At 47.2% G+C, this 17,403-nt stretch overlaps 1 protein-coding gene across 3 annotated transcripts in view; it reads left to right on the top strand.

Moving 5' to 3' along the window:
• LOC124127167 (muscle-specific protein 300 kDa-like) overlaps positions 1-17,403 on the top strand; it is a 270,673-nt gene that overhangs the window by 232,811 nt on the left and 20,459 nt on the right. For all 3 annotated transcript variants that reach the window (XM_048384845.1, XM_048384846.1, XM_048384847.1), the window contains 15 exons: positions 41-253; positions 355-459; positions 708-734; positions 2,204-2,350; positions 5,442-5,612; positions 6,962-7,434; positions 7,817-7,979; positions 8,304-8,954; positions 9,439-9,771; positions 9,983-10,116; positions 10,262-10,454; positions 10,550-11,182; positions 11,332-11,658; positions 11,925-12,245; positions 12,743-13,057. In XM_048384845.1, coding sequence (XP_048240802.1) covers positions 41-253; positions 355-459; positions 708-734; positions 2,204-2,350; positions 5,442-5,612; positions 6,962-7,434; positions 7,817-7,979; positions 8,304-8,954; positions 9,439-9,771; positions 9,983-10,116; positions 10,262-10,454; positions 10,550-11,182; positions 11,332-11,658; positions 11,925-12,245; positions 12,743-13,057 — 4,206 coding nt within the window. The remainder of the gene's footprint in view (positions 1-40; positions 254-354; positions 460-707; positions 735-2,203; positions 2,351-5,441; positions 5,613-6,961; positions 7,435-7,816; positions 7,980-8,303; positions 8,955-9,438; positions 9,772-9,982; positions 10,117-10,261; positions 10,455-10,549; positions 11,183-11,331; positions 11,659-11,924; positions 12,246-12,742; positions 13,058-17,403) is intronic.

Raw genomic sequence — 17,403 nt, 5'->3', positions numbered from 1 at the left:
TATGATAGCCTTTATTTCATGTCACTTGTGATATATTCAGACTTTTCAACGAGAAATCCAAGGTTTGCAAGGGGAGATAACCACGATGAAGGCCCAAGCACAGAACCTTCTGTCCACGACCAGCGGAGAGAGTCGCGAGCTCATCCAGCAGAGTCTCTCCAACCTCAATGACCGAGTCTCCATGTTAGAAAGCCAGGCCCAGCACCGCGGTGAGGAACTCAGGGTGGTCGACTCTCATTGGCAACAGTATCAGGTTAGTAACTGCCTAACATTACAGAAGACAGTTCTTCATAGGAAGCAGTTTACCGTGAGCGTGTGACAACACACAAATCTTGTCATGTTTCCTTTGTGCAGAACGAGGTGGACAGTCTACAGAAACAGCTGCAAGACACGCAACGCCTCATTCACTCCCGACCCCCATCGTCCGCAACCAGCGATGACCTGGTGGGCACTGTCCAGGTAACGATCTTCTTGCTTGTCTCAAGTCATCTCCGATTCTATATCTGGACCCTGTTCCACAAAGCGATCGTAGCGCTAAGATGATCGTAACTCCCATACTTTAACATTTACTTACAACAGTCGTAGCACTTTGTGGAACAGGGACCTGATAATACAAGTTTTACTGTTTGGTTCGTAATGTTATTGTACTTAGTGCTGTATTCAACTTAAGTCTATGTATGCTGTAGTCATGTTTGTTTGCCGACCAGGCGACTGACCGATGTGAGACCAAGGAGGTAAGAGAATTATTGTATAAGGTGAAGGTCACATGAAATCATTGTCCTGCAGTCTCCGATCCCATCTCCTCCACTCGCCATCACTGTTGACGGCATGCTTGAGTCTCACCTCTAGAGTTGGAGACATATCCCAGGAGCGCTCAAGTCAATGCATGCTTCATAAATCATACAAACTGTCCTGAAAATCGGTAAACTGTGGTATTCTACACACGACACACTTTCTTGTAGAAACTTTCATCATGCTTTAAGCTCACGCTTTGCAGCTGGGACACTATTGTCGTAAAGTCATGTTGGTACATGGACACATCTTGAGAAAGGCAGTGCAGCCACTATTGTCGTAAGTCATGTTGGTACATGGACACATCTTGAGAAGGGCAGTGCAGCCACTATTGTCGTAAGTCATGTTGGTACATGGACACATCTTGAGAAGGGCAGTGCAGCCACTATTGTCGTAAGTCATGTTGGTACATGGACACATCTTGAGAAGGGCAGTGCAGCCACTATTGTCGTAAGTCATGTTGGTACATGGACACATCTTGAGAAGGGCAGTGCGGACATCGCGGGGGTTTGCTACGTGCAGCATGTTCTATAGTTAGCTTCCGTTGATGTAGATGTAGATGTAGATGTAGATGTAGATGAGGTAGAATGGTGATGGTGTTGATGTTACTGACTGGTCACTTCAAACATGTCTCAGCCATGTTCTCTGCTCAACCTGTGCAAGGGGAACACCAGGAGGTATTGATATTCTGTAGATGTTCGCATTCTACCATGATTTGAAAAGCTAATGAACGCGTGTCACACTATATTTGGAAAATACCAGTAGATTGTGTTTTTCAAAAGCATGGATATTTTCATCTGGCAAAGTTGATATAAATGACAAATGAAATGAAATGAAATTCAGATGTTAGCAACTTGATTCCTGGGATCGAAAAAGCAAAACTATTTGCGACCAGCTTACTGTAAAAATGTGTGTCACACAGGCTTTGTGACCATAGCAACAGTCAACAACATGGCGGACAAAGTTGTCAAATAAGTATGATGTATGGGTCCACTTTCATTCACGTTGTTAACAAAAACACAGATGAAAGCACACAGGCAATATATTGTGGTATATATCCCAGTGCGTTGATCAATATGGCAATAAACTGAAATATGAAGGTCAGGGCAATACCCATCACTAGGATTCTGCTCAACCTTCGTGATGGACACACCATTAGGCAGCAGCAGGGGTACGTTTAGGTAACGTTTGCATGTTGCAATGTGACGCTGGCCATTCTGTGCGACCCAGGTCACATGACATGCCTTGACAGAACTCTGTAAGCGTCCAACATCAAGTTGCCTATGATGTGTTCTGTAGTTTGTGTAGGGGACAGGGGGATGTGATAAACAGATGTATTTACTAGACATTGAGAGTTGGATGTACACTAATACACAGTGTGTCACGTGTTATCCCCTGTCTCTTGCTCCAGGAGATGGAAACACACCTCCACCAATGTGAAGGCAAGCTCGACAGCCTCAAGAAGAAGGAGACAGAGTTGTCTGCCCTTTATCCACAAGGTGTCTTTCCCTCTGAGCTGCGAACACTACAGACCAACTACATGGATCTACAGCGCAGGGTGAGTGTCCTCTGAACAGAGCATTATTACAGATTGTAAAATTTGGTTATACCACACTCATTCAATATGACCTGATAATATGGTCAGTACACAACATGGATCTACAGCGCAGGGTGAGTGTCCTCTGAACAGAGCATTATTACAGATTGTAAAAGTTGGTTATACCACACTCATTCAATATGACCTGATAATATGGTCAGTACACAACATGGATCTACAGCGCAGGGTGAGTGTCCTCTGAACAGAGCATTATTACAGATTGTAAAAGTTGGTTATACCACACTCATTCAATATGACCTGATAATATGGTCAGTACACAACATGGATCTACAGCGCAGGGTGAGTGTCCTCTGAACAGAGCATTATTACAGATTGTAAAAGTTGGTTATACCACACTCATTCAATATGACCTGATAATATGGTCAGTACACAACATGGATCTACAGCACAGGGGGAGTGAGTATGGGCAGCCATTCGGTAAAAAAATGCAAAGCTGAAAAAAAAAGAAGACAAATATACGCAATAAAGGTCAGATATTACGAATAAAGAACTAAATGTTACAAATAAAGGTCAAAATACAAAGCAATGAGACGCCAGTAAAAAAATACAAAGTTGAAATAAAGGTCAAAAGTATGCAATATTAATAGTCAAATGTTACGAAAAGACGTCATAAGAAAAGAAAGAACAATTAATACGAAAGAACGTCATTGAGCACGAACGGACGTTTACCATAAAGAATGTCAGTGAGCGTGAAAAGGTGTTGACAATAAAGTACGATTTTATGAAACATTCAGAGTTTAATCAGCTTGTTCCGCCATGTATATGAGAACTGCATGCATGCCGAGGTGCACAATGTATTACGTCATTCCTCGTGCACTTACCGTCTGACGTCTCTCTCTCACACACACACACACAAACACACACACACACACACACACACACACACATTGTGTATATACATGTTGGTTGCGTTTAAGCATCGTCACCACCTTTTCATAAATACAGTATACTGTGTAACTAGTACATGTATTTTGTATAACAACCTTCAATAAACATTCATTTAACACTAAACTAGGATTAATCTACAATGATCCAATAACTGTTCATGCTTGGTGCAACACGGGGGTGCTATTATGCTGAGTTTTGTCTCAGATGCACATTTTCATAACATCTGAAAAGTGAATGTTGTGCAATAATTTGTTTTATTTAACAGTTTTTCGGAAACTGCGTGCGAACAAAATGCTGCCTAATATCTGAACGTCAATAATATATATCAAATAGATTTGTATGCATATGTATAACGTTACACATACATTAGGAAAAATAACTTGGCATACGTGAAACGTGACTTTGTAAACACAATCCAATATGGCGGAAAGTTTGCTTCAGTGTTCGTGTAAGCAAGCATGCAGTTATCATATACACGGCAGAACAAGCCGATTAAACTCGGAATGTTTTACAAATTGCAGCGCCATCTGGCGTTGTTTATTGTTTATTCGTAAACGTAAACGTTAACATTGTTCTTTCTTTTCTTATGACGTCTTTTCGTAACATTTGACAATCAATATTACATGTGATGAACATAACCTGTCACGTGATGAATATTGACTCTTGTCTGCTAGAAAACAACATGGCGTCTGGTAGTACATAGGTTACTGTAATGAAACAGAAGACAGTTTAAAGGCTTCATACATTTTTTAGTAAATTTCATGTACAACAAAATGAATGATTATTTCTAATGTGGTCAGTATGCGACCTTGGTCTGATCAGACCACCCTAGGTGTCAGGTCCAGGGGTCCTTGTTTTCGCATATTGACAATGTCAAGAGTAATAATTTGTTTATAAAATAAAGTTAGTGTGGTGATGTGATGTGATGTGATGTGATGTGATGTGATGTGATGTGACGTGATGTGATGTGATGTGATGTGATGTGATGTGTGGTGATGTGATGTGATGTGATGTGATGTGTGGTGATGTGATGTGACGTGACGTGACGTGACGTGTGGGGATGTGATGTGATGTGATGTGATGTGACGTGACGTGACGTGACGTGACGTGACGTGACGTGACGTGACGTGACGTGACGTGATGTGTGGTGATCTGATGTGATGTAAAATGACGTGACGTGACGTGACGTGTGGTGATGTGATGTGACGTGACGTGTGGTGATATGATGTGATGTGATGTGATGTGATGTGATGTGATGTGATGTGACGTGACGTGACGTGACGTGACGTGACGTGATGTGTGGTGATCTGATGTGATGTGACGTGACGTGACGTGTGGTGACGTGATGTGATGTGACGTGACGTGACGTGTGGTGACGTGATGTGATGTGACGTGACGTGACGTGACGTGACGTGACGTGACGTGACGTGATGTGTCGTGATGTGATGTGATGTGTGGTGACGTGACGTGATGTGATGTGACGTGACGTGTGGTGATGTGATGTGACGTGACGTGACGTGACGTGACGTGACGTGACGTGACGTGATGTGTCGTGATGTGATGTGATGTGTGGTGACGTGACGTGATGTGATGTGACGTGACGTGTGGTGATGTGATGTGACGTGACGTGACGTGACGTGACGTGACGTGACGTGACGTGTGGTGATGTGATGTGATGTGACGTGATGTGTGGTGATGTGATGTGATGTGATGTGATGTGATGTGATGTGATGTGACGTGACGTGACGGGACGTGACGTGTGGTGATGTGTGGTGATGTGATGTGATGTGATGTGATGTGATGTGATGTGATGTGATGTGATGTGATGTGATGTGATGTGATGTGATGTGATGTGATGTGATGTGATGTGACGTGACGTGTGGTGATGTGATGTGACGGGACGGGACGGGACGGGTGGTGATGTGTGGTGATGTGATGTGATGTGATGTGTGGTGATGTGATGTGACGTGATGTGATGTGATGTGATGTGATGTGATGTGATGTGATGTGATGTGACGTGACGTGACGGGACGGGACGGGACGGGACGGGACGGGACGGGACGGGACGTGTGGTGATGTGTGGTGATGTGATGTGATGTGATGTGTGGTGATGTGATGTGACGTGATGTGATGTGATGTGCAGGTGTCGGAGAGGAGGGCCGGTGTGCTGCAGCTAGCATCAGGCCAGGAGCAGTACGAGAAGCTCCTCCAGGACTATGCTCAGTTCATCGAGACATCTGAGGGCAAACTGAGGTCGGAGGAGGTCGCCTCCAGTGACCTGATCCACCTACGGCATCAACTCAACGCACATAAGGTACGAATCTGGTGATGAAATAATAACATAAAATAATCCCTTGTAGTTTTGCTACAAATTAGGTATTATATTTGTTTCAATTGGTGTACAAGACAGCCCTACAAAAAAAACTTAAATTAGAAATGAAATAAAAGACTTTTGATGATTCATTTTTGGGGCCTACGCCTATTTAACAATTAGATGAAATGAAAAAGAAACACAACATTTTATCACTGGTATTCTTAACAAATGGTGAATACTACATTAATAAAAATCTTCATTCAGTACTTCTCTGGAAGTTGAAATTACCTTTTCTTTTCTTTTTCTACTACCTACATTGAATTTTAGGCCAATTTTGTGCTAAAGAACTAATAGGAAATAAAAGGCCTTATCATGGTAATGATGTTCAGTATGCTCCCTAACGTTGACTCTCCCAAACGTTGACTCTCCCTAACATCGACTCTCCCTAACATCAACTCTCCCTAATGTTGACTCTCCCAAACATCGCCTCTCCCAAACGTTGACTCTCCCAAACGTTGACTCTCCCTAACGTTGACTCTCCCTAATATCGACTCTCCCTAACATCGTCTCTCCCTAACATCGACTCTCCTAACATCGACTCTCCTAACATTGACTCTCCCTAACATCAACTCTCCCTAACATCGACTCTCCCTAACATCGACTCTCCCTAATATCGACTCTCCCTAACATCGTCTCTCCTAACATCGACTCTCCCTAACGTTGACTCTCTCTAACATCGACTCTCCCTAACATCAACTCTCCCTAACATCGACTCTCCCTAACATCGACTCTCCCTAATGTTGACTCTCCCTAATATCGACTCTCCCTAACATCGTCTCTTCTAACATCAACTCTCCTAACATTGATGCTTCCTAACATTGACTCTCCCTAACATCGTCTCTCCTAACATCAACTCTCCCTAACATTGTCTCTCCTAACATCGACTCTCCTAACATTGACTTTCCCTAACATCGACTCTCCCTAATATCGCCTCTCTCTAACATCGCCTCTCCCTAACATTGCCTCTCCTAACATCGACTCTCCCTAACATCGACTCTCCCTAATTTCGACTCTCCCTAATATCCACTCTCCCTAACATCGTCTCTCCTAACATCAACTCTCCTAACATTGACGCTACCTAACATCAACTCTCCCTAACATCGTCTCTCCTAACATCAACTCTCCCTAACATCATCTCTCCTAACATCGACTCTCCTAACATTGACTTTCCCTAACATCGACTCTCCCTAACATCGCCTCTCCCTAACATCGACTCTCCTAACATCGACTCTCCCTAATATCCACTCTTCCTAACATCCACTCTCAACATCTGTCATTGTTGTTGCCAGGATTTCTTCAGTGACCTTGAGGTCCACAAGGCCATGCTGGACTCGCTTGCGTCTCAGTGCCCAGTGTCCGTGCGAGACCAACACCAGACCAAGCACAACCACCTAAGCAGCCAGACCCACGTGTTGGTGGACAAGGCGAGCCTGCACGGCCAGCGGCTGGAGCGACTGGTGCGGCAGTGGGAGGACCTGGACGTGAAGCTGACACGGCTCCAGGGCTCCCTGGCCAGCATCGAGCAACAGATTCCAGGAGCCATCGCTAGTGGAGACTCCATGGCAACCATCCAGACCAAGCTGGAAAAATATCAACAGCTACAACGTGAGCTGGCCGAGGAGAAAGGCTGGGTGTTTGAGGTGGTCGACAAGGGAAAGCAGATTCTGCACAGCCTTACTTGCCCCGAACTGGAGAACTCCGTCGCACGACTCGCAGATAGATGGGTAGACCTCAGTACTTCCCTGACTCAGGATCTCAAAAGGTAAAGTTTGTTACAGCTGTCTTATCGCCTGTATCATTTATACACTGTATTTATAGCAATGTTAACGTGTGCACCGAAGATGTTGTCATCCATACACTTACTTGTAGTTACCCTACCGATAAACTGATAGTAGGGAGTCCTTTGTGAGAACATTCACAATAAGAATGCAACATGGCACTGCAATATAGTTTTATCATTCAAATAACAACCTTTATTAGTAACATTCAATACTTTGGTCGTATCATTTGACTAGTATTGCTTACTGGAGACCTATTACAACAGATATACTTTTGGTAGCAAATGGCACCCATAAACACCTTGATCCTACTCCAATGTAATAAAGTCACTCTGCAAAGACCATCACTGTTTTGCCTTCCTTCAGAACTGAAATACTGGGTGACCAACTGCAGACATTTGAAGCAGAGGCGGCCATCTTGAACTCCTGGCTGACGACAGCAACTATGAAGTTGTCAAGTTTGAAGCAGCTGAGTGAGCAGGATCTACAAAGTATGGCTGCCATCCGAGCCAAGGTGGAGAAGTTGCTGGTAGGTCCTGCTTCATCTTTGTGGCCATCTCTGTCAACCAGCTAAGAAAAGCTGGTGCTCAATGTCAAATCCTCTTAAACTGACAATCAAGAAAAAAACTAATGAAAGTTCCGTCCATTAGCCCTGGATCATGTCTGCATAGAAACATTGCAAATTACAAGGTTACATAATATTCTTTAATTTCCTATTTTCATGACATCAAATCCTTATTGCCCCAATCTATGACACCCAATCCATAATACCCCCAACCTGTGACATCCCATCCTATAAAACCCTCATCCAATGACACCCCAACACTTGAAACGGATTTGTTTTATTTTTCAGGAGTTCCAGAAAGAGGTTGAGAACCAGTTGCCTCTTCGTTCTAAGGTGTTAAATGTTGGTCGTCAGTTGATGATGAGCTCATCGTACAACACCACCGGTCTCGGTGAGCGCCTCCAGGGGTACGAGACAGAGTGGGCCCAGCTCCAGCATGACATCGTCCGCACCGAGGAGACGTTGCACCAGGCCCAGATGGACCTGATGCCATCCCGACAGGCCCTGCATGAGCTGGCCGAGTGGCTGGACATCATCCGGACACAGCTCCGGGAGGACAAGAACAAACCAATCCACAGCCTGGCTGACATGGAGGTCCTGCTGAAGAAGTACAAGGGCTACAAGATTGAGTTGAGCAGCAAGCAGCTAACTGTGGACTTTGTCAACCAGCAGGTTCTACAGCCACACATCCCGGAGGAGGACACGGAGAAACTGGACTTTGCGGAGAAGCTGGGCGAGTTCAACCATCAATGGAAGATATTCACGGGAGATGTGAATGACAGGCTAAAGACGCTGGAGAGACTATCGTCCAAGTTTGAGGACTATGAGACGTTTATGTCTCAGCTCCAGGTCTGGTTCAGAGAACAGGAGGACAAGATAAAGAGCTATGGACTTGTTGGTCCCGCGTCTGGCGTCCGGCAGACACTCAATGAATGCAGGGTGGGTTGGGGTGATCAATGGGAGGTTGGTGGGGCTTCTTTTATTTCCAGTCAAGCAGATGGGATTGTAATTCCATGGTATTTGATTGGCTAACCAAGCACTTTGTTTGTGTTTATGTTTTCATCACTAACAGACTACTGTTTCCTGATTGGTTGAGACTGAAGTGGGTGGGACTTTGGTTACATTATTGCGCTGATCGATGTCACTGGTTTCGTATCATTGGCTAACATTTTTTAAATTAATGATTAAAGAAACAGCCTGTGTATTTATTATTTTTAACTTAGATATTTATAAGAATTGTCATCATATTACTTTGCGTTTATAAAGGTATAAACATAACCAACGGTGCATAAATCTACGTGGTGTGCAGACCAGTCTACCTGCTCTGATTTGTTTATGACAGTAAGATGTTTGCTTGTACAGTGCCCATGTGAAATGAACTGTTGTTGCAGTTGCTATAGCTGTGCTGATATATTTTATGCAGGAACTACAGCGTCAGTTGAAGGCCAAGGAATCTGACATATTGGCTGTCAAGTCTCTGGCCGGAAACCTGATGGACTTGAGTGTGGACTCTCCCGGGTGCCGGCGTGGAGTCCAGGACAGCTTGGACGGACTCAACAGACAGTGGCTCCATCTTGAGGAGCAGCTGAGCCAGCTGGAGACCACCCTGGAGGGCATGCTTGGAGAGTGGGGTCACTACTCCACACAGCTCCAGGCTCTCATGCAGGTGCTCACCAACATCGACTACTGCCTCAACAGCTACACCCTAGTGGGCGGTGACATCTCCACGCTCACTGAGCAGGTCAAGAAACTCAGGGTGAGTCATGTCTGTAGTGTCAGGCTGAGTGTCAGCAAGTAGTTGGGGGCAATGGTTGAGTGAGTCAATTGTGACAATAAATAATCTGCAATACCATTGAGTTACTGGAAAGAATTATTGGATGAAGATGTAATGATCATTTTGGACAGTTGAAGATATAGTAATCATGAAATCATTTAGGACAGTTGTTATTGGTTGACTGACCTTGCAGACCCTGGAGGCCGAGCTCCATCACCACGAGAACCAGAGGGACGCCTTCCTTGCCTTGGGTCAGCAGCTCACCACCGTCAGTGACGCCCCCATCTCTGCTGACATCCAGAAGACTGCGGCAGATGTCCAAAACAGGTATGTAAAAGTGTTGTTCACGCTTCATTCCTCTATACCTCAGCCTCAGCTGTGTGTGGGTCTGCCTTGTATCATTCCAATGTTACATAGTTTACACAGATGGATAAGAAGTATTCCTCAAACATTTGACTGCTTCTGACCCCAGATGGCGCCGACTTTCTGCTGATCTGTCAACGCGGCGTAAGCAGTTTGAGCAGTGCTTGCAGCGATGGCAGAATTACGAGTCTGAGTATGACAGTATCAGGCGCTGGCTAGATGATAAGGAGAAGGTGTGCCACGGTCTGACCACCCGCCCCGATGACCCAGCCTCACGCAGTCAGTGTCTGGAGCAGAGCAAGGTAGGGATCAGGCTATGGATGTCATTGAATGTGTACACAACCTCACAAAATATCCAAACTGATGTTTATGAACTAATAATCATCCTTTGTTGTAGAACCTTCAGGCAGAGTTTGACAACATCCAGAGTCGTGTTTCTCAGCTGTGTCGTCTGAGTGATGATCTTGCCAAAAGTATGGAGCCATCCACGATCTTGATGATGACATCCAGACACTCCGGACTTGAGCAACGACTCCTTGGACTTCGCCAGATCCTAGCACAGAACATTGCAGCCCTCCAAGATGACCTGACTTCACTGGACCAGTTCCGGGATGCTTTTGAAGTCCTCCGCATCTTCCTGAATCATGCTGAGACTGTCCTGGAACAGGCCGATCCAAACAAGTCATCAGATGAGATTGATCTGAGAGACCGTCTGAACCAGTTGAAGGACCTACAGTCTCAGTTCACCAACAACTATGTCAAACTTGACAGTCTGAACATCATGGGCTACAAGCTGGCTCTAGGTGACCGGGATGCCAACCAGTTGAGTGAGTTGAACCATCGCTGGCACCGCCTCCACAGCAGCTGTGGGGAGAGAAGCAAGAGTCTACAGGCCAACGTGTTGGTGCAGCAGGACTTCAGTTCCAAATGTGATTCCTGGATGACATTCCTGGCCCAGACTGAGCAGGATCTGGCAGTAGACATAGCCGGGAATCTATTGGACCTCCGGGATCAACAGAGGATGTGCCAGGTAAAGAAAATCTGCTAATAAAGAGAAATATGTGTGATAATGTCTGTGCATACTGTAGGAAATAAAAAATAAACGTTTGTGGCTACTGGAAGAATCTTGTTTCACATATATATGTGGTTGTCTTATGACGAGATTTCCTGCCATTTCAGAAGTTTGAGTCGGAGATGTACAGTCGGCAGCAGGTGCTCCATGCCATTGTCAGCGATGGTGGGAAGATGTTGCAGGTAGGAGACGTTGATGACCCTGCAGAGTTTCAGCAGAAGCTTCACCTCCTGTCTGAGCAGTGGAGGAGTGTCGTGCGCAGGGCCAACCAACGTAAAGCCATCATCGACAGCAGCGTCCAGCAGTGGGACACCTACAACAACCTGAGTCAGCAACTCCGAGTGTGGCTGCAGGAGAAGAACAAGGCTATGAAGGAGTCCGAGTTTGAGGCAGCCTCACTTCAGCAGATCAACAGCATGCTACAGAAGGTCAAGGTCAGGGGAATTTACTACATAGGTTACCGATAAAGTAGAGATAAATATTCATACTTTCAGATGTTCTGGTGGTGAGGTAGTTTAGGGATAATGTGGCAAGATGAAGACCAGACTTGGATTCCGCTGTTAAGTTTAAGTGTCCCCGATTATTGATGTCCCTAACGATTTTACTCACTCACTTACTATATCATTAATGAAAGATACAAGTTCACCATATCATTGATATCAATGAGATGCATTATGAAATCCTTGGTACACTGTGGCAGACAACCCAGCAAGAGTTCCGCCTCCAGGAGCACAGCTTTAAGCAGATCCATGAGATCGGCCGCGACCTCCAACAGCGGGCTGACCCAGCAGCTAGGGACCAGCTGAAGGTCAACATGGACCAGCTGGAGCAAAGCTGGTGTGACAGCTACAGCAGCCTCGAGCACCACCGCACGCATCTGGAGGAGCTCTTGCAGGAGTGGCAGGAGTGTGAGGGGGACATTGACGACATCCTGGCATGGCTCCGGGAAACACGGCAGATCCTGGCATCCGATCTGCCCACAGAGTACGACAGTCTCCAGGCCGACCTGAACAACACCAAGGTAAAATACACATCTAACCCTTCATACCCATCTCCACCATACATATGACCCTTGTCATCCACTGGTTTCAAGGGGTTGCTGAGTGAGAATCAGCTCTGTGATCCTTAAGCACTAAGGATAAACATCATCTTCATCGTCATCATAATCATCTGGGGGTTGCTGTATCATTCCAAACATGAGCACAAGGTGTGAAGCCCATTTCTGGTGTCCTCCGCCATGATATTGCTGGAATATTGCTAAAAAGGGCGAAAACCCAACTCACATTCTCACACACTCACACACTCAGTCACTGGGGGTTGCTAGGAGACTAGATCCCCAGCAGCCCATACATACTAGTCATAGTCCCCTTTCTCTTCTACCAGTTTCCATGTCCAGTGTCCATGTGAGTTAACTATGATATTGCTCACTACGATTAAGAAAAAACCCACCCACCCGCCACCCCACCCAACTTGCTGCCATCAACATGTCACTTATGAGTAGTGTACCTACTTCTACAGGATATAACAACATCATTCGCCAACTCGGAGGACCGCCGCCAACAGCTGTTATCCCGTGAGAGGAATCTGTCCCGAAGGATCCACTCGGAGGACATGAACATCTTGGCCCAGCGGATCCGCCTCCTCAACAAACAGTGGGACGAGCTGGCCAGCCAGGCCCGGGTCCGGGAACAGCGGCTCCGGGATGCCATGTGTCGCTGGTCCGGCTTCTCAGACCGGGTCCAGAAGTTCCTGGACTGGATAAAGGACATGGAGGTCACTGTGACCTCGAGTCGCGAGGTGCATGTTGAGGACCTCCTCAACAGGCTCGAAACTGTGAGTACAACTGTATCCTGATACTGTACCCTCACACTGTACCATTACACTGTACCCTGTCACACATACTGTACCTTGTCTCCAAATAAAGACGTATACAGAAATATTACACATACTAGACATGCACTGGCAGATCCGGGGCTGTAGGGGCTGTGTCCTTGGTTTTAGGGGCTGTGACCCGTGTCTGTAGGGGCTGTAGGGGATGTGTCCCTGGGCTGTAAGAGCTGTGGCTCGTGTCTGTAGGGGATGTGTCCCGGCGCTGTAGGGGCTGTATCCTTGGTTTTAGGGGCTGTGACCCGTGTCTGTAGGGGCTGTGTCCCGGGGCTGTAAGAGCTGTGGCTCGTGTCTGTAGGGGCTGTGTCCCATGGCTGTAAGGGCTGTGTCCCATGGCTGTAGGGGCCGTGTCCTGGGGCTGTAGGGGTTGTGTCCCATGGCTGTAGGGGCTGTTTCCTGGGGCTGTAGGGGCTGTGTCCCATGGCTGTAGGGGCTGTGTCCCATGGCTGTAAGGGCTGTGTCCCATGGCTGTAGGGGCCGTGTCCTGGGGCTGTAGGGGCTGTGTCCCATGGCTGTAGGGGCTGTTTCCTGGGGCTGTAGGGGCTGTGTCCCATGGCTGTAAGGGCTGTGTCCCATGGCTGTAGGGGCTGTATCCTTGGTTTTAGGGGCTGTGACCCGTGTCTGTAGGGGCTGTGTCCCGGGGCTGTAAGAGCTGTGGCTCGTGTCTGTAGGGGCTGTGTCCCATGGCTGTAGGGGCTGTGTCCCATGGCTGTAGGGGCTGTGTCCCATGGCTGTAGGGGCCGTGTCCCATGGCTGTAAGGGCTGTGTCCCATGGCTGTAAGAGCTGTGGCTCGTGTCTGTAGGGGCTGTGTCCCATGGCTGTAGGGGCCGTGTCCCATGGCTGTAGGGGCCGTGTCCCATGGCTGTAAGGGCTGTGTCCCATGGCTGTAGGGGCCGTGTCCCATGGCTGTAAGGGCTGTGTCCCATGGTTGTAGGGGCTGTGTCCCATGGCTGTAAGGGCTGTGTCCCATGGCTGTAAGGGCTGTGTCCCATGGCTGTAAGGGCTGTGTCCCATGGCTGTAAGGGCTGTGTCCCATGGCTGTAGGGGCCGTGTCCCATGGCTGTAAGGGCTGTGTCCCATGGCTGTAGGGGCCGTGTCCCATGGCTGTAAGGGCTGTGTCCCATGGTTGTAGGGGCTGTGTCCCATGGCTGTAAGGGCTGTGTCCCATGGCTGTAAGGGCTGTGTCCCATGGCTGTAGGGGCCGTGTCCTGGGGCTGTAGGGGTTGTGTCCCATGGCTGTAGGGGCTGTTTCCTGGGGCTGTAGGGGCTGTGTCCCATGGCTGTAGGGGCTGTGTTCAATGGCTGCAGGAGCTGTCCCATGGCTGTAGGGGCTGTTTCCTGGGGTTGTAGGGGCTGTGTCCCATGGCTGTAGGGGCTGTGTTCAATGGCTGCAGGAGCTGTCCCATGGCTATAGGGGCTGTGTCCGGGGGTTGTAGGGGCTGTGTCCCATGGCTGTAGGGGCCGTTTCCCATGGCAGTAGGGGCTGTGTGCTGGGGCTGTGTCCTGGGGTTGTAGGGGCTGTGTTCAATGGCTGCAGGAGCTGTGTCCCGGGGCTGTAGGGGCTGTGTCCGGGGGTTGTAGGGGCTGTGTCCCATGGCTGTAGGAGCTGTTTCCCGGGGCTGTAGGGGCTGTGTCCTGGGGTTGTAGGGGCTGTGTTCAATGGCTGTAGGAGCTGTGTCCCGGGGCTGTAGGGGCTGTGTTCAATGGCTGCAGGGGCTGTCGCATGGCTATAGGGGCTGTGTCCGGGGGTTGTAGGGGCTGTGTCCCATGGCTGTAGGGGCTATCACATGGCTGTAGGGGCTGTGTCCTGGGGCTGTAGGGGCTGTGTCCCAGGGCTGTGGGGGCTGTGTCCCAGGGCTGTAGGGGCTCTGTTTCAGACACTTTAAGTGTCAGTCCGTGTCAGTTCTTCTATCAACTTCATGACATGAAGTGTCCATGAATCACAGTTTCCACTGTATGAAGTGTCCAGGTATCATGGTGTCCGCTTTATGAAGTGTCCAGGTATCACAGTATCCACTGTATGAAGTGTCCAGGTATCACAATGTCCACTTTACCAAATGTTCAGATACCACAGTGTCAATTTTATGAAGTGTTTAGGTATCACAATGTCCATTTTACCAAATGTCCAGGTATCACAGTGTCCATTTAATGAAGTGACCAGGTATCACAGTGGCAACTTTATAAAGTGTCAAGTTATGAAAGTGTCCATTTTATGAAGTGTCCAGGTGTCACAGTGGCAACTTTACCAAATGAAGTGTCCAGGTATCACAGTGGCAACTTTACCAAATGTTCAGCTATCACAATATGAAAATATTTAGCTGTCACTATGTCCACTTAACAAAGTGTTCAGTAATCTCAATGTACCATTTACATTATATCTAGATATTCCAATATCCACTTTAAACAGTGTTGAGTTATGTCAGTGTCCACAGTAGAAGGGTCTATGTGTAGCCGCCTGTGCTCCCCCATGGGTGTGGCAGCTGGAGGTGAAGCCAGCCCATGTGGGCACCATATGGCTGCCTTCATCTAAATGGTAGTGGGTCAGCCCTGCCTCTCTATACAGCAACATCTGAGTAGCCAGATGGTTACAACTTCTGAAGTGACAAGGAGTAAGATTTCTGATCTTGTGAAACAGTATTAAGGTGATGGAATTGTCCGACACTTCCTGCCCACCTGTGTTGTGGTAGTGTAGTGCTGTATACAGGGAGGGGGCAGCAGGGGAGGCGCCCTCTGGTGGTCACTGTTGCTCTCACAGAACAAAGTAATGCAGAAAACGTCCCTGCCCACAGGTAGGCGGGTCGATCATTGTGTGGAAGTGTCAGAGTATTGAAGATGTGTGCAAGTAGAATTTCATACTAGTCTAGATGAATGTACTAATTATGAATAATATTGCCACAAATTTTGTCAATCGTGTACACTGGCTGTCAAGATGGATCAGACTAAGAGACTGAAATCACTCTCCTCACATGGAATTGTCAGCTGTCTTCGTGTATTGACAAAGTCTAGTATTGTCTACAGTCTCCCTAGGAAGGCTTATGTCAGCTGTCTTCCTGTATTGACAAAGTCTATTCCTGTCCACTGTCTCCCTAGGAAGGCTAATGTCAGCTGTCTTCCTGTGTTGACAAAGTCTAGTATTGTCCACAGTCTCCCTAGGAAGGCTAATGTCAACTGTCTTCCTGTGTTGACAAAGTCTATTCCTGTCCACAGTCTCCCTAGGAAGGCTAATGTCAGCTGTCTTCCTGTATTGACAAAGTCTAGTATTGTCCACAGTCTCCCTAGGAAGGCATATGTCAGCTGTCTTCCTGTGTTGACAAAGTCTAGTAATGTCCACAGTCTCCCTAGGAAGGCTAATGTCAGCTGTCTTCCTGTGTTGACAAAGTCTAGTATTGTCCACAGTCTCCCTAGGAAGGCTGATGTCAACTGTCTTCCTGTGTTGACAAAGTCTATTCCTGTCCACAGTCTCCCTAGGAAGGCTAATTTCAGCTGTCTTCCTGTGTTGACAAAGTCTAGTATTGTCCACAGTCTCCCTAGGAAGGCTAATGTCAGCTGTCTTCCTGTGTTGACAAAGTCTAGTAATGTCCACTGTCTCACTAGGAAGGCATATGTCAGCTGTCTTTCTGTGTTGACAAAGTCTATTCCTGTCCACAGTCTCCCTAGGAAGGCTAATGTCAGCTGTCTTCCTGTGTTGACAAAGTCTAGTAATGTCCACTGTCTCCCTAGGAAGGCATATGTCAGCTGTCTTCCTGTGTTGACAAAGTCTAGTAATGTCCACTGTCTCCCTAGGAAGGCTAATGTCAGCTGTCTTCCTGTGTTGACAAAGTCTAGTAATGTCCACTGTCTCACTAGGAAGGCATATGTCAGCTGTCTTCCTGTGTTGACAATTCTAGTATTGTCTACAGTCTCCCTAGGAAGGCATATGTCAGCTGTCTTCCTGTGTTGACAAAGTCTAGTATTGTCCACTGTCTCCCTAGGAAGGCTAATGTCAGCTGTCTTCCTGTGTTGACAAAGTCTAGTATTGTCCACAGTCACCCTAGGAAGCCTAATGTCAGCTGTCTTCCTGTGTTGACAAAGTCTAGTAATGTCCACTGTCTCCCTAGGAAGGCTAATGTCAGCTGTCTTCCTGTGTTGACAAAGTCTAGTTATGTCCACAGTCTCCCTAGGAAGGCTAATGTCAGCTGTCTTCCTGTGTTGACAAAGTCTAGTAATGTCCACAGTCTCCCTAGGAAGGCTAATGTCAGCTGTCTCTCTGTGTTGACAAAGTCCAGTATTGTCCACTGTCAATGTCCCTCTG

Source organism: Haliotis rufescens, unplaced genomic scaffold (assembly GCF_023055435.1).
Source record: "Haliotis rufescens isolate VD_foot unplaced genomic scaffold, xgHalRufe1.0.p SCAF_51, whole genome shotgun sequence".
Taxonomy (NCBI): domain Eukaryota; kingdom Metazoa; phylum Mollusca; class Gastropoda; order Lepetellida; family Haliotidae; genus Haliotis; species Haliotis rufescens.
Note: the sequence above shows the minus strand (reverse complement) of the source record. Positions and strands in the feature narration are given on the sequence as shown.